A 27,577-nucleotide genomic window follows, 5' to 3' on the forward strand; every position below is an offset into this window, starting at 1 on the left:
TATATATATATATATATATATATATATATATATATATATATATATATTTTATTTTTTTTTCTGAGACTTTACTATCTGTAGTTTAGTTAATACACTCAACACTGTTCCAGATTCATTATGCAATAAACTCCCTGAGACAAGGCCTCTATCCAACATAAACCTACAAGTAAGGACTTGTGCACAATGCCATATGTAGTATATGATTAAAAGAAATGGAAGGAGGGAAACAATATTTTCTTGTTTTGCTAACTTACCTGATATGTAAATGAAAAAACCCAACATAGGGAACAAGTTTCATCCCACTGATTTTCAGATTGCTAATTTGCAGTTTCCTTCTCTCTGAGGAATGTATATGCAAGGGTTGCTTTCTGCTTCAGTTCTTTACTGAACAACCAGTAAAGTATGGAAAATCATGGCTTCTGTTCTGATTCTTGAAATTTTCATTCTAGTGAATCAGAACAGAGTTGATGATGCCAGAATAAACTGGCAGTTTATACTTTTTAAAGTTATACCCATGTATTTGTGAATGACTTGAAGTATTATCTGAGACTTCAACTATCAATAATAAATTAATGAGGAGAAAGTTTCATAACATTAAAAGATCATATAATGGTGCCTACCTTGATCAAATATTAAGGAATAAACAAGAACTCATTGACTGTATGAGAGGCAGACTTGGGAGAAAGAAAGGCATGGAAAACCACTAGAGAACTGTAACTGATTTCTTGGGGGGTCTATTGTATGTCTAGACAACAGGACATAAAGCAGACATTTCCTGTGTACGCATGCACCTTTGCCCTAAGATAATAGCTGTGGATGTTATTGATATTTCATCTATAGATGCTAAAAATTTGCATGGATTCAGAAAGCCAATTAAGAAGTTCAAAGTTAAAATACCATTTTCAGTGAAAAATAGCTACTCTCTCTCTCAGGAATTTCTTCAGCTACATCTGCTGAACACTTGAAAATTTTCACAAAATTTTCAGTGAGAAGGCACCAGTGATGAGTTCTAACATCATTTCCCAATCACATGCTGCCAGATACTGCTATAGTGAGAGGATACATATTCAGAGGGATCCTCTGTCTACGGGAGTACAGTCATTCTCAAATTCTCCCAAACAAGCTAAGTCTTCATGCTATTTCTCAATAAAGCTTCACATTATTTTAGCAAAGTGTTTTGAATGTGGAATGCACTCCATGGCACATATGGAAAATTCCAGCAGCTTAAAACACATACTTAACATCCACTTAGGTAAGAGATAAATAGGATCATGGTTTCTTCATGTTCTATGCCAACTTCATACCCAATCCTGAACCCACTTCAAAACAATACTTCCTCAATGATTTACCACCCATTTGTGCAACTGTTTCTCTGACTCACGCTAATACATTATATCTCAGTAGACAGACTCCAGAGCAAAGCCTTTATAATCAAGGTACCTACAGCTAGAGGCTCTGATTTATAACACTTCTTACAAAAGCTTCAGCCTTGCTACTTCAGCTGAAAGCAGAAGCCCTGCCACTTCAAGAATGATACTTCAATTGTCTATGCTGAAGACAAACAACAAGTACGATTTTCATTAAAAATAACGGCAAAATAGTCTGGAAAAGGAAGTAAGCATTTTTTTCTTACCGGTAAGAATAATTTTTGCAATTACTTCTGTAAAATTCAGGCTTCAATAATACCCACAACATATTGTGCGCATTAGAAAAATTATAAAACCAACCAGCTTTTGTTCATAAAGAAAGGATGAAAGTGAAGAGAGTAAGTCTGTAATTAGAAATGATGGTATTTGGCATAAATATAACCCAGCTAATTTATTCAGCATTGTCTGTTTTCTGAAATGGAAGAATTATGCATTTGTAATGAGCTTTGTTGTTGCCTTGGTTTGCTCTGATTGATGTTTAGCTATCTCTGTCTTCCCTCAGTATTCTTATCAAACCCATCATTTTGTGCTATTTTAAGACAAGAGCACCTGAAATGTTCTTTATCATTCTGACAGGATTTTCTTCTGTAAGACGATATTTGAGGCATATGTAAGGTACACAGCAAAATAAGGACTGAATAAACAAAGAGGCAGAGAAACAGAAGTGTCCCAGTAACTTTAAAAGTTTAGTTTGAGCAAAGTAGTGTACATTTGAATTAGCTTCATTTTTGTTGACTATAGAGAAATCAGTATAACATAGCAATAACAAAAAAACAATTACATGCTTGCACTGACTTGGGAAGAGAAGTTATTCTTGCTATGTAAGAAAGTAAAAATTCTAAAAGGAAAATTGAACATACTGACAGTTCTAAGTACTGTGTAGAGATCCTGTAACTGTTAGATTTGAGCAAAGTGAGCAGTAACAGGTAGAATTGTCTTTAAAGGGCAGTAAATGTTCCTGAGAATCAGGAATTGGAAAAAATCTGTGGGTATAAAAGTTAGATTCATTTCTGATATTATCATCCCCTGCCTATTTATATCTTCTGTGAGTATCATAATTGTGTTGTAATTTTCTGTTGGCCCTCAGTAACCAAAATATAAGAATCCTCTTCTAAAAGAATTGCCACACTGAGCAACTTCAATGGAACTGATGCTAACAAAATAAGTAGATCTAAAATCCCTAAACCAATATAATGCTTCCAAACTGTAAACAGCAATGCATTTCATTTCATGTTTTCCATATGAATGTATTTGTGGGAAACACATCCTTGATAAAATCCCGAATGAAATATTCTTTCCTTTAGTGTACTGGAGAAATTTTGCCATACGTTTTGATGATAACTTCTGCCAGTAAACAAAAAAACATATTTATACATAGTTCTCCTAACCCTAGCAACTATTTGAGTACGCCTTCAAGAGCAAAATCATTTCACATAAGACAATTTTTACATTCTCTCAGTCACTGTTCTGTTTACATTCAATCACTTTCTCCCCCTTTTAAAGTCAGTACAACACTATCCACACTGAAACACTTCAGTGGTCTGAACTGAAAAAACAAAAATAGCACTTTCCTACCACAATATTCTGGATGAAATTCGGATAATAAAAACCATATTCCGAAAAATATTCATGTAACAGGATGTTTGTCTTTCAAAGTATTGTGGGGTTTGGTAAAGGTAATTCAATTTTTAATAAAAACCTTTCAACGTAAGCACAACAAAGCTTGTGCATCTTTTCTGTACTTTTAAAAATGAAGGAAAATGTTTTTTTCCTCACAAACATCTGTTTTTGTAATTAATATTCACTATCATACAAATGAGAAAGAATTCAGTTTTGCTATATCTGTAATCTGTAAACTGTCAAAGATGTTTTACAGGAGTTCTTAAAGGAATCAATAAAAAAAACTAAACAGATATGCCATTCTGTGTCTCCCAAACTCTTCTGTGAGGAGTTGCCAGCTGCCTAACAGTCTGATGAGTGCACTGCATCTATGCAGTGGCATGAGACACATGCAAGTAGTAAACAGTTTAATGAATAGAGCTTCTTTGAAGAACAGTTTGATAATAAAGAACAGGAAAGAAGCAATTCTGAGAGCAACAAACAATGAAGCATGTATCAATTCCAACCTGACAAACTTCAGTTTGACAAACTTTTTAACTGAATAACATTGCAACAGAAGCAGCAGCCTACTTCATATAATAAAGACAAACCACATAGGCAACAGATAGTAAAAGCTATGGGAAAATCTTCCTAGCAATTCCACTGCAACAACCTACTTTTTCTCCAAAAGGCTGGAAGGCTAGATCTTGTTTCTACTATAGCAAAGTAACTTTTTTTTTTTTTTTTTTTAAATAGAGCACTTTTTTCTGTCTCATGATTGTGTTCTTCTTATGACCACAACAAAGCTAAGCCTCACCTCACAGTCTTGTTGACACGCCTGGCAAACTGCTTTAGATGAGCTCATTGCAGAAGGTTTCCTGAAAATTCCCCACAGATCCATCCAGGATTGTATTAGATGCTGTTAGTAAGCAGTTTTAATTCCAGTATTTCTTTTCAAGATTTTCTGTTTTCCTACTCCAGGTAAGGAGCTAATCACAAGCCTCCTCACTGAAAGTACCTTTAATTTCTATACGTTCCAAACCTTCCACTCTCATAAAATGATAAAATCAGAGGCTTTAAATTTGTAATATATATTATACAACCTTGCAATGGCAGAACTGTAATGCTGGTATGTATGTATGTATGTATGTATGTATGTAATGTATGTTAGTAACCCTAATTATTATGACACGTTTAACAACTGTTTTTGGCATTTGTGAAATAAAAAATGCTTTAAAAATGTGGAACATTTAATATAACTCTAAAAAAAAAAAATACAGCATATAATGAAGTATTTCCTTTAAGAAAAGTAACAGACTCCTCTCCTCTTCTCCCCCGCCGCCCCGCTCCCCTCCCCAAAAAATATCAACCTAAATCAAACAAATAAACAATAACAACAACACCAAAAAACAACCCACTTTCAGTGCAGCAGTTCTGGACATTTGGATATCTCAGTGGAACAAAGTCTGCATAATTAAATTTTAGCTATAAGTAATAAAAGAATAAAACAGTTTATATCTAAAAGCATCAATAAGCATCATACTTCATCATAAGAACGTTGAATTTAAATACACAAATCCACTTAGACACCTACATTCATTTTCTAACGTAGCCATCCAAAAGTTTAACAGATCTGTATGCATATATGCTCATACATAAACAGAGCAAGAAATAACCAACTAACATTTAAATGAAGTATTCAATAAGGAGTTGATCAAAAAATAAAATAAATAAATCAAGTGATGTGTGCAAAGAAGTTTTTTGACTATGTAGCCACTTCATTATCCTATTCAGAACCCAGCAGAGGAAAAAACATTTTAAGTATTATATATAGAAGTGCAAAGCAAGAGAAAATTTAAGCACTGAGGATATAATAAATGCATTTAGATATCACGTATCTATTCACCTCCAATTGTTTATCATGTACAGGTGCCACTACAGTCTTAAGGCTGTGCTGCCATTCAGCAAGACCTGGATAGGCTGGAAAGCTGGGCAGAAAAAAAACAGATGAGGTTTAACAAAAGCAAGTGTAGAGTCTTGCATCTGGGGAGGAATAATTGCATGCACCAGTACAGGTTGGGGGATGACCTGCTGGAGGGGAGCTCTGCGGAAAGGGACCTGGGTGTCCTGGTGGACAACAGGTTGGCCATGAGCCAGCAGTGTGCCCTTGTGGCCAGAAAGGCCAATGGCATCCTGGGGTGCATTAAAAAGAGTGTGGCCAGCAGGTCGAGGGAGGTGATCCTCCCCCTCTACTCTACCCTGGTAAGGCCTCATCTGGAGTACTGCGTCCAGTTCTGGGCTCCTGTATAACCAAGATGTTATAATTGCAATAAAATCAAAAGAGTAAGGCAAAAGCAAACAAGGATCGCAAAAGAGAATAAGTAGAAGAGCTTACCCTTGGGTTGAGCTCACTAGAAGATACCAAAAGAGGAGGATCTCCAGGAGAGATCCTTCCCCTGTGGTAGCCAGCTCTTAAATAGGTCCAGGAGGGGTGGAGCCAGGCTCCACCCCTTCCGGCAGCACAGGTGAATTGCCTTCACCTGTGCTCCTCTGGCTGACTCAAGGCTCACCTCAGGTGATTAATCAGAGGTTCAGGCCGTGACTCAGCAGTTCCCATACAGCTCCCCAGTACAAAAAAGACTGGGATCTCTTGGAAAGAGTCCAGCGGAGGGCCACGAAGATGGTGAAGGGCCTGGAGCATCTCTCCTATGAGGAAAGGCTGAGTGAACTGGGTCTGTTCAGCCTTGAGAAAAGGAGACTGAGAGGGGACCTGATCCAGGTCTATAAATATCTAAGGTGTGGGGGGCAGAATGGCGAGGCTGGACTGTTTTCAGTGGTGAGTGGAGACAGGACAAGGGGAAACGGCTGGAAACTGCAGCATAGGAAGTTCTGCACAAATGTGCGCAAGAACTTCTTTACAGTGAGGTGACGGAGCACTGGAACAGGCTGCCCAGGGAGGTGGTGGAGTCTCCTTCTCTGGAGATGTTCAAGACCTGCCTGGATGCCTACCTGTGCGACCTGCTGTAGGGAACCTGCTTTGGCAGGGGGGTTGGACTCGATGATCTCTGGAGGTCCCTTCCAACCCCTACAATTCTGTGATTCTGTGATTCTGTAAAGAGCAGATTCAGTCTAATAATCCTGACTCTGTGCAAAAGATACCTTATTTCCTGAGAAAAGTTACAAAATATTTGCCAAATACTCTTGCTGTACCAACAGTACTTTTCAAAGTCAGCATTTCCATGCTGCAGCTTTTTTTCTATTTTTCACCTGTGCTTAACCTCCTACATTTTTCAACTCCTGAATTTTTCTGAAGCTGTAAGAGAAAACTCCCAAGCTCCAAAATTTCTCCTCATGGGCCCCTGAAGTAAGCTGATCTAGCATACATCTGTCTGATATATAAACCACGCTAAGCTCTGTTTGAAAGGTTTGTCTAAAGCTATGCAGTATTTTAAAAGTGAGGACAAGAAAAAAAAAACAAAACCTAAACAATAATTGTTTAATTTAAAATGCAGATCTGGACACTTCAAAATATTTAATCAAATTGAAGCATCATCAAAATAAAGGGAAAAAGGATTATTTCAAGCTCCTTATACTCCTGCAGCTAAATGCTACATCAACTACATATACTCTAGCATGAAACGTTTACAAAATGTTTAAAGGGCAAATATGGTCAATAATTAGAGTACTTATTCCAGTTTGCTTATTCCAGTTGCTTTTGAGTAACTGATTAAGCACTTTGTCAAGATGAGAGGAGAAGCAAAGCTACTTCTTTGATAAAGGGAACATATGGAATCCCTTCCATATGCTCCCTCTTTTCATTTACAATCATGGTTATATATTTAATTTAAAAGACTGTTAAAATTCTCATTTCATTTTAAAATACACTCCCCTCTCCTCCTACCAGCAGAAGAGGTAGGTTTATGTGGTAGACAGACACTCCTCCATAAGCAGAGGAGTGAATAGGACTGATAAATGACTGTGAGTATGGCAGGAAGCACCAAATTTCAAGCGTAAAGCTTGCAAGAGCCAGAAAGTGTCCAATAGTTGGCAGTGTCTAGGTGTTTTCATTCAGTAAAAGCATTTGGAAGTTTATTTTGAATATATTTTGGTTGCTTCCTCTGCTTCTGGAAGCAGTGTGAATTCACTTAGAACAAGTGTAGTGCTGTTATAAAAAAAAAAAAAAAAAAAAAAGGATCTGATTAGGACACTTTTATAGCAACTTTTTGAGGAAAAAAGCAGAAAATCAGGCAACTGATGCTGTACTTACAGTCTGTATAAGCACCAATCAGACAAAACTAACGTATCTATATTTCCAAATGTAAGGAAAATGCCTGACCCGAGGCCTGCTGATTTTGTGCTCAAGTTGCAGCTGTAAGGTAAGAGAAGACAAACAAATTCTAACACGTGAGAACATGATCCAGGCTAAAAATAGCTTTGTATCTACTGCTGATCAGTTCTGTACAACAGAGTTCCCTGCATTCAGATGCAGCAAAAGTTTTAAGATGTGTATCTTAAGACTGCAGAGAAGACTACAAATGTTAGAGGATCATTGGTTCAGGAAGAATATTTTGACAACACTTTTTTTTTTTTTTCCTTTAAAAAGGAAAAAAAACAACCCTATAACTTCCAGGCTTGTGAAGCTGCCAAATTTTAGAATCACATGCAAACAGGAGAGACAAATGATCCAATTTACATGCATTAAAGTCTCATGCTTATGTCTAGAATCTGCATCTTCCATCATAATATCCTGTACCCCCTTTTCCTCTGTGTTTATTTGAGGAGGACTGTTAGGATTGCACTTTGTCACTTACCTTACCCAAAATAAACAGAGCAATCTGGAGCTAATTTAAGTGGTTTAGCGTATCAGGATACAGCTGGGAAAGATTTTAAGAGAAAGGCTCCAGATGAACAATAGCAGTGTGCAGCCGAGCAGCAGTGAGCACAGGAAGGCTGTGCAGACAGGCTGGCAGACAGCTGTCAGCCATTCCAATAACAATTCCTGCAGCCAGTGTTAACTAGTCAGCATTGAAACTCTCCAGCCAGCTCAGAACAGCCACAAACAAAAAGAGAATTAAAAAGTTCACTTGAAATGACAGCAGTGTCAGGGCCACAATTTAGTGTCATGAGCATTTCAGTTGTTCTTTGCTCATCTAGCAACAGCACAACTCCTGTCTGTCTACGATTTTTACAGCTCATCTGCAGGCTCAGATGTCTTTTTTTCCCCTGTTAATATTAAGTGGGCATATGCATTGCCTTAACACTATGAGTTGATTCAGGCAATTGGACGAATTTATACATCTGTTTTTCACATCACTTTTCCTTGAGAGGAAATCCTGGCACAGTTCATAATCAGAAAGAAGCACACATCTATTGGCATAAAACATTAAAATGAAATAGAACTCTTTCGTTATTACTTGCAATACTGGACATTCAAAAAAGGGTAGCAAGTACCTTAACCAATGTATCTTTCCTAAGACAATTCTCAAAAAAAGCATATAAACCACAAAAATTGAAATTCCACCTGACAATTCTCCGAGCCAAATGAAGAAAAGTAGAAAGAAAAATCTTCATAATACTAGTCCTAAACTTCAAAGGAGGCAAAAAAAAAAAAAAAAGTGGTTAATTACTTTGCAATCTGTTGTAATCATTGTGTCTACAGTAGTCTATTTCATTTTCCTCAATATGACAATGAAATGAAACAGATAAGTTTATTAAGTATACGTTGACAAGATGGAAAATGCATCAGTCTTGTACCCATACATTCACTACTGTCCAAGTCTATGGTAGCCCTAAAGCTAACTTGGCTTTGTCTAAATGCAATGAAGTTTATAGAGGAGAAAGGGATTATATGATAAGATAATATGGTGGCAAACAAACACAGATAATGAAGAGAAAATGAAGTTTAAATAAAAAGTGTTCTTTCCCTTCAATGATCTAAGTAGCATTTTTAATCAGTTCCCATAAATTTAAGATTTTCAACACTACATTATGTCTTTCGGGTGGGGAAACAGTAGAGAACAGTCTTGCTGAATTAATATTTCAACATCATTTTTTACCTGATATTTACTCCTTTAATGTCTGATCAGACAGCTGGAGTACCTCCTCTACAAAGATAAGCTGAGGGAGTTGCGCTTGTTCAGTCTGGAGAAGGGAAGGCTGCGAGGGGATCTAATTGCAGCCTTCCAGTATTTAAAATGGGATTATAAACAGGAGGAGAATCAACTTTTTACAAGAGTAGACAGTGACAGAACAAGGGGGAATGGTTTTAAGCTCAAGAAGGGAAGGTTTAGATTATATGTAGGGGGAAGTTCTTCACAGAGAGAGTGGTGAAGTGTTGGAACAGGTTGACCAGAGAGGCTGTGGATGCTCTGTCCCTGGATGTGTTCAAGATCAGGTTGGATGGGGCCCTGGGAAATTTGATCTTGTACCAGATCTGGAGGTTGCTGGCCCTGCCTGTGGCACATGGGGTCGGAACTTAATGATACTTGGTTGATTACAACACAAGCCATTCTATAATTCCATGCTGACATCAAAAATGCCTGAGTAATACATTGCCAAATCTAAGACATAGGACATTAAGCTGGCTATAACTGAACACATTTCCTTGAAATAGTAATAATAAAAATACTAGGGTGTTTTCCAGAAGTACATGTAATGTTCTTCTTCTCCTTTCTAATGTTGCCTCATTAATGCAGCTTCCAAGGGGGTAACATGAAGCAGCACTTAAAATTTGTTGTTTAACAGAGATTATTTTATTCAAAATTTATGACTTCCTTTCCCAATCGCATGCCAAAATAATCTCTTTTCTAATTGATCTCATTATCTTAATCACTGCAGTGTATATTTGAGACACCATGGCAGTTCAGCAAGGTCACCAGCAATTTCCTCTTGGAAAGATTCAACCTTTCTCCAACATTATCATCCTTATCCTTGAACTTTCTGACACTTTTGAACATGTTTCCTGAATTCTGAAGTCATGAAATCTCTCCGCTTGCAACGCTCTGCCATTTCTGACCACACTCAGTTCTCAAATACATATTCTCAGCAATTTCAAGAGGTAGCTTGTCCATATTCACACGGAAAAAACTTAAACTTCAAGGTAACACTCAAGCTGCATATCTTGCTCTTAGTAGGCATTGTAGTCTAATGTTTTCATGCCTATATATACTTAATGATCATCCCTTAGAAATTTTATACTAGAAAATTTATCCTTTTCAGGTCAACTAGTTTCCAATTCCACTGCTGACAGTGGTAGAGAAGAAAAATTCATAAAACACTGACAAGTTCCTTGGCTCAAATTCACCATAAACACAGCTTTAGATTGCCTTAGATTGCCCAATGCGTCCCAGTATAGGCACACTTATGAGGGGATGCTGAGCTCTTCTGAGCTACCACTACCCAACCCACACATGTGAGCTGAGAACTCCCATCTTTTCTTTACCTTCAGTTTGACAAGGACAAGTTAGTAATTCTTCAAAAATCCAACTTGAAGTCTTTCTCAGCACTATAGAATAACTGACTTGCTAAATTACTGAAGGTTTTCAGGTCTTTGGTCAGCAAGGGGCCCCCTTCTCATTTGCCATTAGTTGCAGTAAGATGTCCTCTTTTGGTTCTGACCAAATTAATTTAAAGAGTTAAGCTCTCAGATTGTGCAAGAGGCCAAAAGTCTTTCAACAAAGGCTGGTACAACTGCATGTGAGCTTACTCTCAACATAATTCTGTCAAAATTATCTTGATTAATAAACCAAATCCATTATAACTACTAAGAATGTTCAAGCTACTCAAGGTCACTTGAAGAGAATCACAGGAAGCAACGCACAGCTGAGTGACCCCAGGGGCAATCACCTGTGAAGTGAAGCACAGAGGGCAGAAAAACACCTGTGGGCAGAAAAAACATTGATAGAAAAAAGCCCCTGACCTCACAGTTCCACCCATCAGCACCACTGTCCACACAGACATTGTTGAGACAAGCATCTTCTCTTTTTCTTCTCTGCATTGTGTTTTTTTTTTCTTTCTGTTGTCTCTGTCCTGTAACTGTAGCTGTTGTCTAGCAGTAGTTTACACCTCCTAGTCAATATGAATCACTTGTGGTCAGTAACCTGTAATTATTAAACTCTCTTAAACATAGGTTTGCTTTTTCAGTCAATCAGAAGCACTATTATAAAGCCTGAAGGCAGATTTACACAGCATAACATGAAGTAATTGCAAGAAGAAAGATATGTTTTTGTGTATTTGAAACCTCAGCTTTCTACATATAACTTTCAGAGAACAATAATGGAAGGAATTTTTTTTTTTTTCTTCCATGTGAACAGTAATAAAAGAAAGCAATTGTAAGAATTTGGACATGGCAGAAAAGCATGTGTAGGACGTCATTCTTAAGATCCACTTATAACAAATGCTTACTTGATTTCAAAATGTGTTACGGTGTTGCAGTGCAAACAAAAGCAGACTGAACAATTATTACAACTGCCATTAAATTTTGCAGATGTCAATACATGCATTACTCTGTGTATGATCAGTAATAATCTTTTGCATAGCTTAAAAATGTAGATTGTATCTAATATAAGAGGTTTATAATGAAAAGCACATACTGCAGTTGCTTCATTATTACTTTTGTTTGAAGCCATTTGCTGTAAAACAAGTGAAATTGCTGCTCCTGCTTCTTCTCAACTAAGTTCAAGCAACTCTAGAATGTTAATGAGAATTCAGGGTCAGTTCACTTCAGTGTACACAAAGCACTGCCTATATATATTAACATGAGAAAATGCAATTAGAGGTCATATCTCAAAACAAGCGCAGGCAAACATTCTACATGGCTGCAGTGCTAAAAGTTCATATAGTCAGTGTGGGTGTTTCTTCCTGCTTAGAGAGAGACTTCAAGATGAAGAAATACTATAATACTAGTAAGAGACATATTCCAGTCATATGAGACATATGAAGACACCCAGAGATGCAAAAAATTGCAAATAGTATGAAGAACATTAGTAGGAATGTATATCAAAAGCAGAACAAAGATTAAGATTGAGCTGAAAAAAAAACCAAACAAACAAAAAACAAAGAAAAGTCCTCATGAAAGGAGGGAAAAATGAGCTTATTACTTCAAACTTCAGTGTGAAGAGCTAAGAATATACAACAGACATGGCAGTAAGTGGTCCCCAAGCCAGTTTTACAGCAGATGTTACACTGTCAGATACATGTAACTGCGGCCAAATCTTAACACCCAGGACTAATGTTCAGAGGTACTTTAAAACCCTCTCCTAGTTTATTAGCAATGAAGGACAGATACTTTCCATGTGCTAGCCTTCACTATCTTACAAATTTTATTTCCCAACGTTAAACATGCCCCTTATGTTTCCAACACTGTTTCATTAAAAACAAGCAAACAAACAAATAAACAGAAAAAGAACATTCTCTTCTGCATGCACAGGAGATGAACAACACAATGATCTACCCATACAACCTCTTGCAATAATCTGTTTTCATCCGTCTAAATCCTATAGATTGCCAGGAGATGCCAGAAGCACTGTTTTTCATTCAGCAATTGTTTATCTACTTTTGCTTACTTTTTTCCATGAAAATAGACACTACAAGATGTCCTTAGTGTTTTGTAGGGCTTTTTTCTGCATAACCTCAGAGTCCACTTACGCTTCATCTCTATCCTACAGTTAATGTTCTGCTTTTGACATTCATCTTTCATCATTTCACAGTCACAAAAATTTTGCTTCCTTATACCAGATTATTTCATCATGGTCCAAATTGACCACCTAATCTATGCTACAGCATCCTCTCTGCACCGCTATATTCACTGCCCTCTTGTCAATAATACAGATGAGCATCAAGAATGATGTCTTTAGTCTTTGCTACTTCTCCTTGAGCACCCAGGCATCTTCTAAAGCTTGCTTCCACCAGCATTTTGAAGAGGTGATAGAAAGACTGAGTCAGTAAGTGAGTGGAGAGTGTATGTTTCCTACCTTATTTTTTCTATTATTTTATCATCCTTAGGAACTCCTACTATTACTTAGTTTCTCTTATTGTTCTTCACTTCAGGGTGTATTCACTAGATCACATTTGCATAAATATATCCGTGGTCTCTTTTCCAGCTCTTAAAATTAAAGCTCATATTTCCTGCACATTAATGGTTTTTTTTTTTTGCTATCTATATCCAATTTCTCTCATTTAGTTTCAAGACAGAGGACTTAAAAGTAACAGCTGTTCTTCCACAGCCTACTGCGCATTTTACCTATGCAATGATTCTAATTCTTGCAACAATGCTCCCAGCCTGCAAAAGCCACAGTCTTGAATTATGAAAATTACTTATTCTAGGCAACCAAAGACACAAAACAGAATAGAGATTTGCACACTTTAAACATTTTTATCCTGTCCTGCTAGATAAACTTGATAATTTATTTCACAGTGCATATTTTTTTTGACGGGACAGAAGCCATACTTTTACTGTATTACCAGAATCAAACCTTCTCTTTCACCCAACTGAGTAATCAATCTGAAATGTCATTCAGGTGAAACCACATAGTCCAGAAAAAAAATTTCCAGCAGCAACAAGTACTTCAAAGAAAAGTGCAAATTCTTGCACTCACCAAGGGGAGAATCTTTACAAAGTCCCCTAAGAAAGCGATTTGTATTTCATGGCATCAAAAGCTTAATTCCTTCTAAACATCTATTAGAGAAATGAATGATGAGGAAAATTGAAAGGAAAGAGCAAAGAACTGGAATACTAAACTTTTTATCCATTTTTAAGTCAATTTTAGCTGATATGATATCTGATTACAGAACACGAGTGATTTGGAAAAACTACTGTTTATGTCCGTTATTTTTTTTAAACATGACATCTGTAAAATGTACAAATTCCCAGGCACTCAACATCTCTATATTCAAATATTCTAAGTAAATTCTGCTGGTTACACTTACTTATGAATTAAAGCAGAGAGAAAAAATCTTACTGCTTTAACACACGCTAAAGTGAAATCTTCCCCAGATACAGATCTATTATGTTAAATACACACAAATAACACAGAATCATAGAATCCTTAGAGTTGGAAGGGGCCTTTTAAGGTCATCTACACCAAATCCCCTACAATGAACAGGGACAAAACAGAATGATGGAAAGTGAAAAAAAAAAAAAAAAAAAAAAAACTTGCGCTGAGCTTTTGTATGGAACCTCTAATTTTTTTTTCTGTAGTTTAGCTTTCACACATTTATTTGGAGTGTACTTTAATTCTGAAATATTCAAAAGTATAAAAAGCAGATGTACTAGCCAAGCCATAGCATGCTTGTAAACATAAAGGTATGAAAAAAAAAAGAAAATGCAAAGAAAGAACACAGATTCAGAACAACTCAGCATGGATTTGAGCTTTTTTTTTTTTTCTTTTTTTTTTTTTTCTGGTAATACTAGGGCCATCTTATAACATCTGCAGCTTCTTCCAAATGTTTAACCCAGACTAGACAATATTGTATGCTGCTTCTGTAAATCAGTGATCAATTTTCCTTTAATTCCTATATTGGTCCACAAAAGCAAGAGCTTGCTGCAGTCCACCATAATCAAATAGGTGGCACTACTTTCAGAGCAGCCCCCATAAATAGAAGGCATTACACTTGGAGTGAGCTACATAGACAAGAGACCAGTTGATTTTAAAAAGGCATACATTTGGTTATATTTTAATATTTAGTATCTTTAGTAGTATCTGATGATTTAATAGTACCTCATGTATTTGTAAATTCATAGCCATAGTATAGAACAGCTTAGAGGACAAGGAATACTTAAGATTATGAAAGTCATGAGGAAAAATGAAAAGGCTTATTCACCCAATTTTTTTCCAAGATACAGTCCCTACACAAAGTGAAAAACATTTCCCCATTTGCTTACCCAAAACAGGCAGAACAATCAGAGATTGCCACATTCACCAGATCTCAGTAAAATAAGTACAGACTAAACTCCTTCCGTCTCTCAAGTTTCTAATGCATTTCCACTGTGCAAAAACTAAGCATGAGGAAAGCTTGAAAAGGAATAGAAACTGGCACTTTTTGAAGGCCTTTCTTCCTTTTCCTCTTGTGCTTCTGCCTTAGGAGACTCTACAATGAATCATAAAGAGCAAGAACAGACTTGTCTTCTAATCCTGCATCTCAAGGATCTAATGTGATCCTACCACTTTGCTGCCATCAGCCAGGAAGCACAATCATCTTAACAGAGCATGAACTACATAACAAAGTGGACTGGGGACACATCATCAACTATCCAAAACAACCACCACATAGGATTACTGAAGATGTTGCTCTGTCATCCCTTTTGCTTAATTCTATATTTTTTTGCAATATTAAATTGTTGGTTTTTCTATCTGACATTATTGTATTTTAAAAGTCCAATGCAATTCAACCGTGAACAATTTAGGTTCTTTTAATCCACAACAATTCAATTAATGGAAGCAAGCAGTATATAAAAAGATGGCAGGAATAGTATGGCATATCTCATTCATCCAGTTTGGTTCTGTAAGCATTTGTTACAAGCTATATATTGAGTGCTCCTCTGTAGGACTGGGGCTTTATGTGCAATCATGCTCTTACACCTAATCACTACCATATGGAGGCCAGTGTAAGGGTCCATCCACAATGAAGCAGAACTGGAAAGTCTATTAAAAGTTAACTGTGAAGTTATTTTATACCGAGCTTATAAACTTTAAGAAGCCAGTCTAACAATGGTAGTCTCAATACCACTGAAAACAGAGTATGTCAGTGGAGTGTTTCACACTACACACAACATTTCTACAAAGCAACTTTCTGAAGTTTACAAATATTTCAAAAATAAGTAAGATGAGTAACATACAGTGTGCACACAAGCTTAGACAAAGATAAACAAAACACAGACACTGAGATAAAAGCAAAGGATGGAAAAAAGTCAACTTCCCCATAACTTTCTTGCTTTTGTCCATTTGTGAACAGAATTACTGTACACAAATTTTGGATTAACACTTCCATCAGCCGCCAGTATCAAGAATATAAGCAGACATTTTGTTGTTGTTGGGTTTTGGTCTTTTTTTTTTTTTCTTTTTTTTTTCTTCCCAGTTCTGAGGGTGAATTCTGTATAGGCAAAGGGGAATTAAATAGCATTTACTAGTGCCAAACACTTGTCTAGAGCAAGCAGTAGACAGCTTCAATGCATAGCTCTGTGAATGCATATTATTTTTGACCTCCCACATTCTTACTGCAAGTCTAGGTCACAGAACAGGACTTCAGAGCCCTTCCTTTGTATGATTGAAGCCTATGATTGTGACTCAGAGTTAAACAGAGAGGACTGTCAATAGCAGTGGTAAAAGATCACATTTGGAGAGAATTTCTCCCCTCTGATCTTCACAGCATGAATGCTGCTTATTCTGTACATGTTCCAAGAATGGAACTCCCATTGAGGTTTTGTTTAAAAAAAGAGAGAGTGAGAGAGAGAGAGAGAGAGAGAGACAGTACAGCATACAGAGCAGGGATCTACACTGTGGATAAGCTACTCACAGCATGAATTAGAGAATAACTTTGCCCTTAATTTGAACTCAAGTTCTTTCCTATTTCTCCATGTTGCATTTGAAAGATCCATTTGTTGCTTCATTTTTGAGTTGTGCTGAAAGTGTGACAAACACTCTCCTTTGATGGCTCGCAGGAACCATGCATTTTCAGTGAAAAAAACAACTTTCATTTAGTTAAGGTTTGTGGACAAAAAGACACCCGTTGTATACTTCATTATGATGCTGTATATGCTCAATGGAAAGAGCAGCCTTGAAGGTTCAACACAAGCAAGAGAAAAGCTACTTAAAGTCTTCAAACAGATGATCCACTATTATATCTGTAGTATTTAATACAGATTTTTGAGTGTGTATCACAGAAGAACTACTGAAAGCTGTTTCTGTTAGAGGCACAGAGGAAAGAGAAAACCACACCTTCTCCTAAAAAATTCTGCTCATGTAATTTTCATCAAGATTTAAGTGCACCCATAGGGCTTTCGTTTTCCATCAAGAGAACATAATACTCCTTCTGCATCAGAGCACCATGTTTTTACAGAGTAGTATTCAGATAAATCAACACTTTTTTTTTTTTTTAGCTTAACAGAGTTGTCTGTTTATTCTCCTGACTGTTGTAACAGAGGAAAAAAAAAAAAAAAAAATTGATCTCATGGAAAAAATGAATTTTATACAAAGATTCCAACACGGTGTTTCAACAGCTGCACATACAATGTCCTTTTTCATTCTGTTCTTTTTTTTTTTAATCCCTCTCTACTGCCTAGTACAGGTTTAGCAATGGAAACAATACTAGTGGAGACAGTTTCAGGCAATCATTTTACTATAAGCAGCTTCAGTAACTTCAGTCTCAGTTACAGATTCTGCTCTGTCAGGTCAATACTAACATACATCATTATTAAACACAAGAGAAATACAAAGGCAAATTTTAACCTAAAACCAATGTGAATAATTGAAAAACTTCTCATATGTCTGCAGTAAGCAACTTAAATAAGACATAATTAAGAAAAAAATGGACTTCTCCCAGTGACAGCGCACTGAATGAGGTCATCAAACTGAGTGCAGAAGATTTTGATACACAGTATAATGCATTATTTAACACTGTCATGGAGAGTAAACCAGTACAGTTGTATAGGAATTATACTCTAATGCAAATTTTCAACAGTGGTGTGAAATCATTAAATGCCTTTAACATGTAAAATTAGCTGTTTTCAGCATTCATCACTACGCTCAGCCTGAGAAAAAAAAAAAAATTGCTAGGATAACTATTAGCATGGTTAAGTTAAAGCTTTAACCAAAAATGGACAGCTAGCAACACTGATAATCAATGATTTCTGAGTTTATTTACAAGTGAACTTCACTTTAAGTACTGGCATTGCTTTCAAGCAGGAAGAAAAATACCAGGTTCTGGCTATGCAGGAATTTTAAAGCCTAGTAAGAAGTAAGTATTTCTGCCATAAGGTTACCCTCTGTTCAGGAATTCAATTTCAGAATGCTCAGTTTTGCAAGAGAAAAAATAGGGAGGGGTGATGGGACTTAATGCTGTAAGAAATTAAAGACAAATATTTCCTACAAAACATTTCAGGTTTTCACAGGATTTTAGAATAGGAAAAAAAAGAAAGACACTATATTTCTCGAGTACCATTATTTTCTCAGCTTTCATTTTGAAGTTAACTTCCTCCATAAGATAGCATTTCTGCTTTTCATAACATAATTACAATGTAGTCTAGATGTTTCATTACAACTACATGTATCTTTTGGCATTAGATGTCCCCCCTACTTTATTGGGGAAAATTAGAAAAAAAAAATAAAAATAGAAAGCCAGTACTGCACTATGAAACAAAAAACGTATGCCAGCAATGTGTGCTTGCAGCCCAGAAGGCCAACTATATCCTGATTTACATTGAGAGAAGCGTGACCAGCAGGTCGAGGAAGGTGATTCTGCCCCTCTACTCTGCTCTCATGAGATCCCACCTGGAGGACTGCATCCAGTTCTGGAGCCCCCAACACAAGGAGGACATGACTTTTGTTGCCACAAAGATGACCAGCGGTCTGAAGTACTTCCACTATGGGGACAGGATGAGAGAGCTGGGGTTCTTCATCCTGGAGAAGAGAAAGCTCTGAGGTGACCTTATAGTGGCCTTCCAGTACCTGATGAGAACCTACAGGAAATCTGGGGAGGGACTTTTTGTATGGACATGTAGTGAGAGGATGAGGGGAAATGGTTTTAAACTGGAAGAGGGTAGATTCAGACTAGATATTAGGAAGAAATTATTTACTGTGAGGGTGGTTGCCCAGGCAGGTTGAGAATGAGCCCTCCCTGGAGGTGCTCAAGGTCAGGCTGGATGGGGCTTTGAGCAGCCTGGTCTAGAGGAACTGTCCCTCCCTGTAACAGGGGGTTGGAACTAGGTGATCTTAAAGGTCCATTACAACCCAAACTATTCTTCACCTTCCGTTATTTCTCACTCACCAGCAATACCTGCAATTAGTGCAAGTGCAGTGGTATGATGCTCCTTTTGCTTGTAGAATAACAAACTTAAACAGTCAAGACAAAAGTAGAAATTTCAAATACAGAAACTCAAATGTTTTCATTGAACGTGCTTACAACTTAGATATGTATGTAAATAATGCAGATGCTCTGGCACTTTCTTTGGTAACAGTACACTGAACTTCTCAGAGTTTCCTGACAGGACTGATTAAACCTGTTATTCAATAAACTTGCTATAACTGAGGGGGTACACTAAAAATTCTTGTTGATAGCACATCTAACAATACAGTCAGATAGTAACTTTTCCAGTCAATTTGTCCTCCGGCTGCTTTAGACAACTTAAAACTAAAAGTCTCCCTGAAGTTCCTTACCTACAAAAGAGAATAAATGAAGTTCACTTAAGACCAAAGACATAAGGAAGATATAAAAAAGATTTTAAAAGTCCAGTAAAAGTCAGATCCCTGTTTTGTAAAAAAGAAGGAAAATACACAACATTACACATACAACAACACACAGACAAAAGCCAAAATATGCTTAAAACAAAATAAAATGAAATGATATGCTTAAGATAAAATAAAACAAAAAGGAGTAAGAAGAATTCTTTAATAGAGAAAGATAATATAAATTTCTAAGGAAAAATACATGAGTGTGTAAGAGAGGCTGTATAAACATTAGTAAGTATGTCCAAGAGAGTTTTTGCTTCTATTAATTATAATTCTAAAATGATAAAAAAGAAAACATATTCTGGAATGAAAACAGTCATCACTGTCACATCCTTCATCATTAAGAGGATTTATGTAGTTTTCTCTTAGCAATGTAAGCCCTGGATTGAAGAGGAATGCTCTACATATTTTACTGTTCAAAGCCCTCAAATGGCAACAAAGAGACACTACAGTGCTAATCCACTTTTAAGAACTGTCAGGCATACTGGAAGAGAGAGTGTTACGGGGTGTTGCTTTCAAAACAGTTTAGAATACTAAGAAGCTGAAAGTTAAATAAGACAATGGATATCACCTCTAATACAGAACTGAAAACAGAAGTCTGATTTGTGTTTTCTAATGTTGGCAAGTGCCCACTCAAATAACTTGTTGCATTTTGCAAGAACTTTAAACACATGCGGTAGACAGCAAATCTCCACCTCTTACCTCAAATATAGGTCTACATTTGAAGCAAAACTTGGGCTTCTAAACCAGTGCTAATAGTACTGAGCTAAATTTATACAACCAGAATGCTTATTATGACCTTTGGGTATTTTAAATCAAGGTCCTCATCAGGAAAGCAGTAGTTACACTCTCTTATGTTTTCTAAAAAGAAAAATAAACTGTATGTTGGTTTTTTGTGTTTCAAATGGATAAAAATCCATGTACACTCAAGATATTGCTGCACTCATTTTTATCTCTTTTGCTTAAATAAAGAAGGACTTTATTTTCACCACTGATTTTATCAGTGTAAATCACTTGCATCTGCAGTACAAAATGTGCAAAGCAAATTCTGTTTTACTTTGAAGCAGTCAAGAAGTTGTCTCTGCTACTGGATACATAAATGTTATACCACTTACTATCCCTTTTTTTCCTTATTTACCTCCCAAAATTGCTAGTGTATCTGTAGAAAAAGAACTGCAATGTTTATGTACATGAAATATTGAGAGGTGGTGAGACTTTACTGATCATCAGATGACTTCACTCTTGGCCCAGTACATCCATCAGGCCTTTTATTTCCTCTAAAGAGAAACTGGAGTTCTATACAATTTGCAAAGCCTTGCAAAATGTGCAGCAGTTCCATTTGCCAGCTGGCATGTTTTCAAGTGAATCTTGATTGAGCCATTACATTATACAAACAGGAAAAAACACTAAAGATTTTAACAAAAGGAAATCCACTATGAGAGCAAAAATCATACCATGTTTTAGATTACTTGAATATTCACTAAAAAGAGATCTTTTGGTTTGTTTGATAGTGAACAGTGAAAGAATCAATAGGAAGACCCGTTCGTTTCAATGCTAAGTGGCAAAGCAAACAGCAGCAAATGATCACTGCAGTTTCTACATTGTTTGTGTAAATTTCAAAATAGTGAGGCATAAACATAAAATTGTCAATTTTGGCTGTAAGTAAAGAAAGGAACAGTAAATAGTAAAGTAAAACCTACCGCAAAACTAGAGGCTTTCACTTCTTTTTTCTCTATTGTTTTCCAAAACTACACTTACTGAACTACATGAGTTTTTAAGAAAACTGAGGGTGTCTTTATGGTCCTGTATCTTTAACTACTTTGCTGAGAAGAAATGCAACCACAGCCCAATAAAATCATGAATACTGTTTATCATTCCCTAGACTCCTCCTTGTAGTCTTCATTTAAATTTCTAAATTAACCTTACTGATTCTTAACTTCATAACATAGGAAGAATTATCTTGAAGATAACTCCTAGTTATATATGAAAACGTATCTCTTTAGTCATATGGAACAAGGCCTACATGTTCAGAGCACTTATCAGGCCCTACAGAGCTGAAGAAAATGTTTACGCTAGAATAAAACTAGGTAGGAAAAAAGGTTGAAGAGAAATCTAAACACAGCACGAAGTCAGCAGCAGAAGGCATAGAGTAAAACAACTAAGACGTGAGGGAAGGTATAGTTTCATTACAAGGAAAGTACCAAACAAGTCTAGAAAGATCGAAATCCCAAACATACAAGAGCATTGATTTTACAACAAAAACAACAAAAAAACATAAATCCTCTCTAGCCACGCTGCAGACCAAACTTTCATGCTCATTAATTTAGTTAATACCATTTAGGTGTATACCTATATTGTAACTATCAGTGCACACTAATATAATAGAGAACAAGAACTTGCAAAGAGATCTCACATAGCACAGTTCTCTGCATAAGACACCCAGCTGCAGACCCTCTTAGGTTTCATTTCAACCACTTTCTAGTGATCATTTTAAAAGATACCAGCTGCAAAAGCGATAGACAGAATATGAAAAAGTTGAATGGATTTCTCACTTTTTAAAAAGCAGTTAATGGCTTCAACATTTGATTTTTTGAAAACTGAGTCTTTAATGTATGCAACATTTTATGCCTATAAGGAACAGTTGTGTGAACTAAAGAGAGAACCCTGGAAAAAATGCATCACTGCCCTGTGATCTCCTTGATCTAGGCCCAATTTCCTTGCATTTGAATCATTAAATTCCACTCCTGGCAGTTTAAAACTTCACTGAAGTCAAGACAAGTTCCATTAGATAAGAGATAATAGATTCTCCTGTCTGAGTTTGTTTGAAAAGCACATGTAACTGATTGTAAAATAACTACTGTTAAAAGCAGGGTATGCTGTGATTATTTGGAAAAAAAGCATCTCATAAACAAAAAATAAATTTGTCCCTTTAATTCCAAAATACTCTGGACTTCCAGCTCAGATGTTGTTAGCTTTATTCCACAATGTACTGAAAAAACATTGCTGAAAAAATTCTACCAGGACCCCATGAACAAAGATTGGATTTTTTCCACATGGAATAAGTATTGGTATCATTTTCCATATGGCTTTGCTTACTTTCAGTTCTAAATATGAGAACATTGTAAACGGAAACAGGCACAGAAAAGTTATCAAATCCTGTTAGAGACAAAACCTGGATGCAAATGCAACATCATAAGGGAAGAAGGCTTGGACTTAAATTGAAATTCCAAAGCAGTTGATAAACTCAAAATAAATCATTGCATTTTTATCAAAATTTGAGTTCTGCTTTTCAAGTTTGCTTTTTGGGGGCTGTTGGTTGACTGTTTTGGTTTTGTTTTTTTTTTCTCCTCAGTCTGCCCACATAAAATGCATTTTGACAGCCCTGATGTGTGAAGCATGGGCAAATGATTGATTTTCAACAGGCAGCTTCCCACTGCCAACCAAACAAGAACATCTATTTCCCTGAAATCCAGCCAAGCAGCTGTATTTCAGAGAGGTTCCATTTCACTCCTAGTTTAGAAACAAAGAAAACTGTCTTATTATCTATTGTTTGCATTTGCCTAAATTAACAGACCTCTGCTTCTCAGGTGCAACATGCCAGTGGAATATTTTAAGCTAGAAATGTGCAAAAAATCATGTTACATGAAAGTAAGAGGAAAAATGAGTTCTGGTTTCAACGTGCTTGCCAACTGACAGTTCGTGCCTTCTGCAACCTATAACAATTTATAGACTGACCAGAAAGCCACCTACTGCTCAGGACATATGAATTCGGTAGATTACTCACAGTAAGGATTCTGTTCTCATAGATACCCAGTGACCTCAGTGGCAAGTAAAATGCCTCCAATTTTACTGCACCACTCTGTATTCATAACACTGTTTTTACTCCAATAGGAGCATCCTCCATTTCTACTGATAATTCTTGAGAATTGTTTTAGTCATATATAAAAAAGCCATAAAAGGACAGCTTTCCTTACAGTTTGAGTTTCCGCCTTCATCCATCTTCTGTAATTACAGATGACACCGAGGAACAAAGGCCAGATGTCTCTGCACTCAGCTTGTTAGACATTGTATCAGCACTGTATCGACTGTATCAAAGATATTACTGAAAATATATAATCAAATGAACTTACCAGTAGAGAAAACGAGAACAGTGTTATTCCAAAGACCGTATCTTTTCAGAGCATCAGTAAGATTTCCTACAGCTTCATCCAAAAGAGACACCATTCCTGCATAATGGCGCCTCTTTTCATCTTTAATGGAGGAATATGGTTTCATGTACTCTTCAGAAACCTCAAGGGGTTCATGGACAGACTGAAAAGCAAGGTAGAGAAAGAGGGGCTGGGGTGGAAGGGAGAGAATGTGAATTAGTTTAACACAAAGCACTACATGCAAAAAAAAGTGCTTTAATTCATTAACACGCACAGGAATTTATTCTAGACTTCTAATTTTAGTGTTTGGTAAAATCACAGAGAACACTATTCTTGGAGCTACTGAAATAACCTTGAAAGACAATACAGTTATAGCCAGCACAGGTTCACAAGAGGATGGACATGTGTAACTCATTTAATTTCCTTTTATGACAAGGTTATCAATCTTTTTGGCCAGTGGAAGTCAGTAGACCTGGTCATTCTGGAGTTCAGCAAAACTTTCAATACTGTTTCTCACAGTACCCTTCTGGACAAAACGTCCAGCATGCAGCCAGCCAAAAACAGAATATGATGGATGAACAATGGCTGATGGGTCACACTCAAGGATTGCAGTAAGTGAGGTTACATCAGGCTAGCAGCCCGTCACTAAGGAGATACTGCAGAGTTCCATTTTTGGGGCCAGTTCTCTTCAGTGTTTTTATAAATGATTTGAATGCAGGATTTGAATTCATACTAAGTAAATTAAGAGGGCCTTTGGTAAAAGATCTATCTAAAGGCGTGAGAAAACATCATTTGTACCTTCTCTTCATAACACAGTTATGAGTTTTTTCTCTGAAAATTCTTCCACTAAGCTTTCTACTCTCTTTTTAGGAGAGCAACACGCTAGAACACTTTTATAAATTCACTGCTCCTATTATTAAAAATAAAATGGAGAAGGCTAGTAGGCTAGGGTTGTGCAAACCAAATTCATTTGGACAGGGAGAAAAGATGAGTTTTATCAGTGCTACTTCTCACATTCAGCATTTAGTTCTCTGTGTAACCTTCTAAAAAGCCTAGATAAACCTCTGCATTAATATATATATATATATATTTTAAAATAAATATTCTTTAGTGCGAGTAAGAACTGCTGACTGTACCTTCTCAGTTTTATGATTGGCTATAAGGTCTATAGCTCTTTCTGTAAATAAATTCGTGGAGTACATGTTTTTAAACCCAGTTGCGACTTCTTCTCCATCACGGAAGTCCAGAGCACAGCGTGTTACATTTTTTGCTTTGATGAGCACACAGTGATCATGAGAATAATAATCCTCACTCCCCAGAAGATAACCTAGAAAGGATGACAAATAAAGAGGCCCATATAACATCACAGAAGCAGACACATGGGAAAAAGAGCCAAATAAAAATGTCAAAACTTTAGAGCCTTAGAGATGAGAAACTCATCCAACTTTTAATAATCTGCAGTGACAGCCCGTGATAGGACTAAATAGCTCAACACTTAACAGACAGACTTTTTATCACTACTACAGACAGTAATTTCACTGCACAGAAAATCGTCTGAATGCAGTTCAGTAACATTTATGTTCAAATCTTTGATACATGTTATAAACCAATACACTGTTAGTGAAATAAGTGACTTATCCCAGTAATAGCATGGATTTACATCTGGAACAATACTTTTTCATGTAAGACTTTTCTCTCTATTACAAAGTTTGGACTGCTTTATCTTAGCGCTTGTTTTTTTGTAGGCTTTTTGTTTGTTTGTTTGCCTTTTCGGTTGTTATTTGGTGATTTTTTTTTCTTAAATTTATTTAAAACAAACAAACAAAAATGAAGTGTTTCTTCAACTATAAAGACATTTTTTATCCACTGCTGCCCCCAACTGGTGAAAAGAAGATATTACAATAACCAAAAGAAAAAAATCGAGAGGTACAAATTTGCTCCCACCAAGAACTATATGGTTAAGCACTGAGTGCCTTACTTTCTATAGATCAGAAACAAAACTCTTTAAAATCATTCAAATCTTATTGCTTCTAGAATTAGATTTCAGATGTATATTTCAATATCCTAGGGAAAAAAAAAAAGGCCGAATCTGCAAAATTATATTCTGAAATTCTGCAAAACCAAACTAAAGCTGAGGATAAAACTTCAAAATGGAAGAACTCTACTTGAATCTTATTCAGCAGCTTCAAGTATTATTAGTCATGCAAAAAAGATAAGTACAGAAAGAAGAAAGAGATATTAAAGTACAAAACACTCCCTACATTTTTAGGTCAAAAAAGGGCTTTTCTTTTAAAGCATAAACAGTAATTTTGTGTGCCTCCCTCAATTTATTCAAACTAAAAATTTCATTTTTCTATTTTGAGTGTCCACTGGGGGAGACACTATCAAGACTCTTGCTGCAGAATGAAAAGCCTCTAACTGCAGTCAAAACCTAGTGGAATTAAATGAACATAGTTCAGTATCAATCCACCACATTCTCTGAAAAAGAATTCCCTTAGTGTCATGCTGGGCACTCAGTGAGCATACTTAGAGGCAACACTGGCCCAGTATTAAATCCTGCTCATTCCTATGGTGAGATTTCACAATGAGTGTAAGCCTATATCTACATCTGTGCTGTCAAAAAGAACACAAGCTCATAGAAAAGATGGGAGGAGAGGGCCAACATGGGAAAAGGCACAAACATTTAAGCAATGATCCATCATACTTTGATCTCTATTTATTAGCTTCATTCAGTTGTGAAGCCATAGTCTCAAACTCTCCTGAGAGTCAAGAGACAAAACTGTTCTGTGTGAAGAGCACGGACTTCAGAAAGTATAGATGAAGTTTATCTTAATTTCCCAACTGTAAAACTGGGCAGTAGCAATTAACAGTGACAAAGTTATTTTCAAGATGATGTGATGTGATGGATTTTTCCATTCAATGAAAGTTTTTAGAATCCAACCTAGTGGATGTTAACAACTTTGTATTCAGTCTCAGGTGACACGGGGTGCATTAGTGATAGCCCAATCCAAATTATACCAAGAATATTTGTGCAAAGCTATGGAACATCCTGTCAATACTTGGAAAAACTTTCTGAGAGGAAAAATATGTAGTACATAGTTACAAATTGCTTTGTAACATAAACACATTTGGACAATCCAATTCTGGCATTTTGCTTGTTTGTTTTTTTAAATCTAGGTGGCTGACTTCCTATCTTTTAAATTCCTGTAACATTTTGACTGTCGTTTCATAAACGTTCTTGCACTACATTCCTTTCCAGAGGAAATGGAAAATCAGTGATATTCTATTCACAAAGCACGAAGTATGGTATGATGCCTACTTATTTCCCTTTTAAATGTATCAGCTTACTGTAAATTTAATATTATTTTCAGAACAAAATATGTCTATTGTTTATCCCACCCCCCCCCAAATTTAACCCCAAATGTTCAGTTTAGAGACACTTCTAGAAAATGAAACTAATCACTACACCTAAAGTCTTCTAACCATCACATTTAAATGTAGTTATTTAAAAATAAACACTTCCTTTAGAGGGACTCAATAATTATGGCATTTTCTTCAATAAATATTGAGGTTTGGACATACATTTAATACACCAATGCATTTTAAACAGTTACACTTTGCAAATAAGCTTACACAAACATTCATTTACTTATGCATTAACAGTAAATCTGTCCTTAGAAGAATCAAACACTCTTGTATCATTTTTAACACCATATTTACTGCACAGATTAAATCTACCCATTACCAAAGTAAGTATCAAATCCTCTGCGGGTTGGAAGGCATTCCTTCCTGTACATCCCTAAATGCCACTTCCCCACCATGTGAGTAACATATCCTGCATCTTTAAGCAGCTCTGGGAGGAGTTTCTCATCAAGTGGTAGACAGCTGGGCTGGCACGGCCAAATTATTTGGTGTTGTAAACCCGTGTGGATCTAGCAAGGAAAGGAAAGAAAGATTACTT

At 36.3% G+C, this 27,577-nt stretch overlaps 1 protein-coding gene across 1 annotated transcript in view; it reads right to left on the minus strand.

Moving 5' to 3' along the window:
- Positions 1-27,577, minus strand: part of ARSB (arylsulfatase B) — a 66,604-nt gene that overhangs the window by 35,037 nt on the left and 3,990 nt on the right. Inside the window, exons 2-4 of the mRNA XM_042875519.1 lie at positions 27,362-27,548; positions 24,753-24,943; positions 23,599-23,806 (exon numbers count right to left, since the gene is read on the minus strand). Of these exons, the coding sequence (XP_042731453.1) occupies positions 23,599-23,806; positions 24,753-24,943; positions 27,362-27,548 (586 nt within the window). The remainder of the gene's footprint in view (positions 1-23,598; positions 23,807-24,752; positions 24,944-27,361; positions 27,549-27,577) is intronic.

The sequence above is a fragment of the Lagopus leucura genome, unplaced genomic scaffold (assembly GCF_019238085.1).
Source record: "Lagopus leucura isolate 7727_CA_CO unplaced genomic scaffold, USGS_WTPT01 Super-Scaffold_100014, whole genome shotgun sequence".
NCBI lineage: Eukaryota > Metazoa > Chordata > Aves > Galliformes > Phasianidae > Lagopus > Lagopus leucura.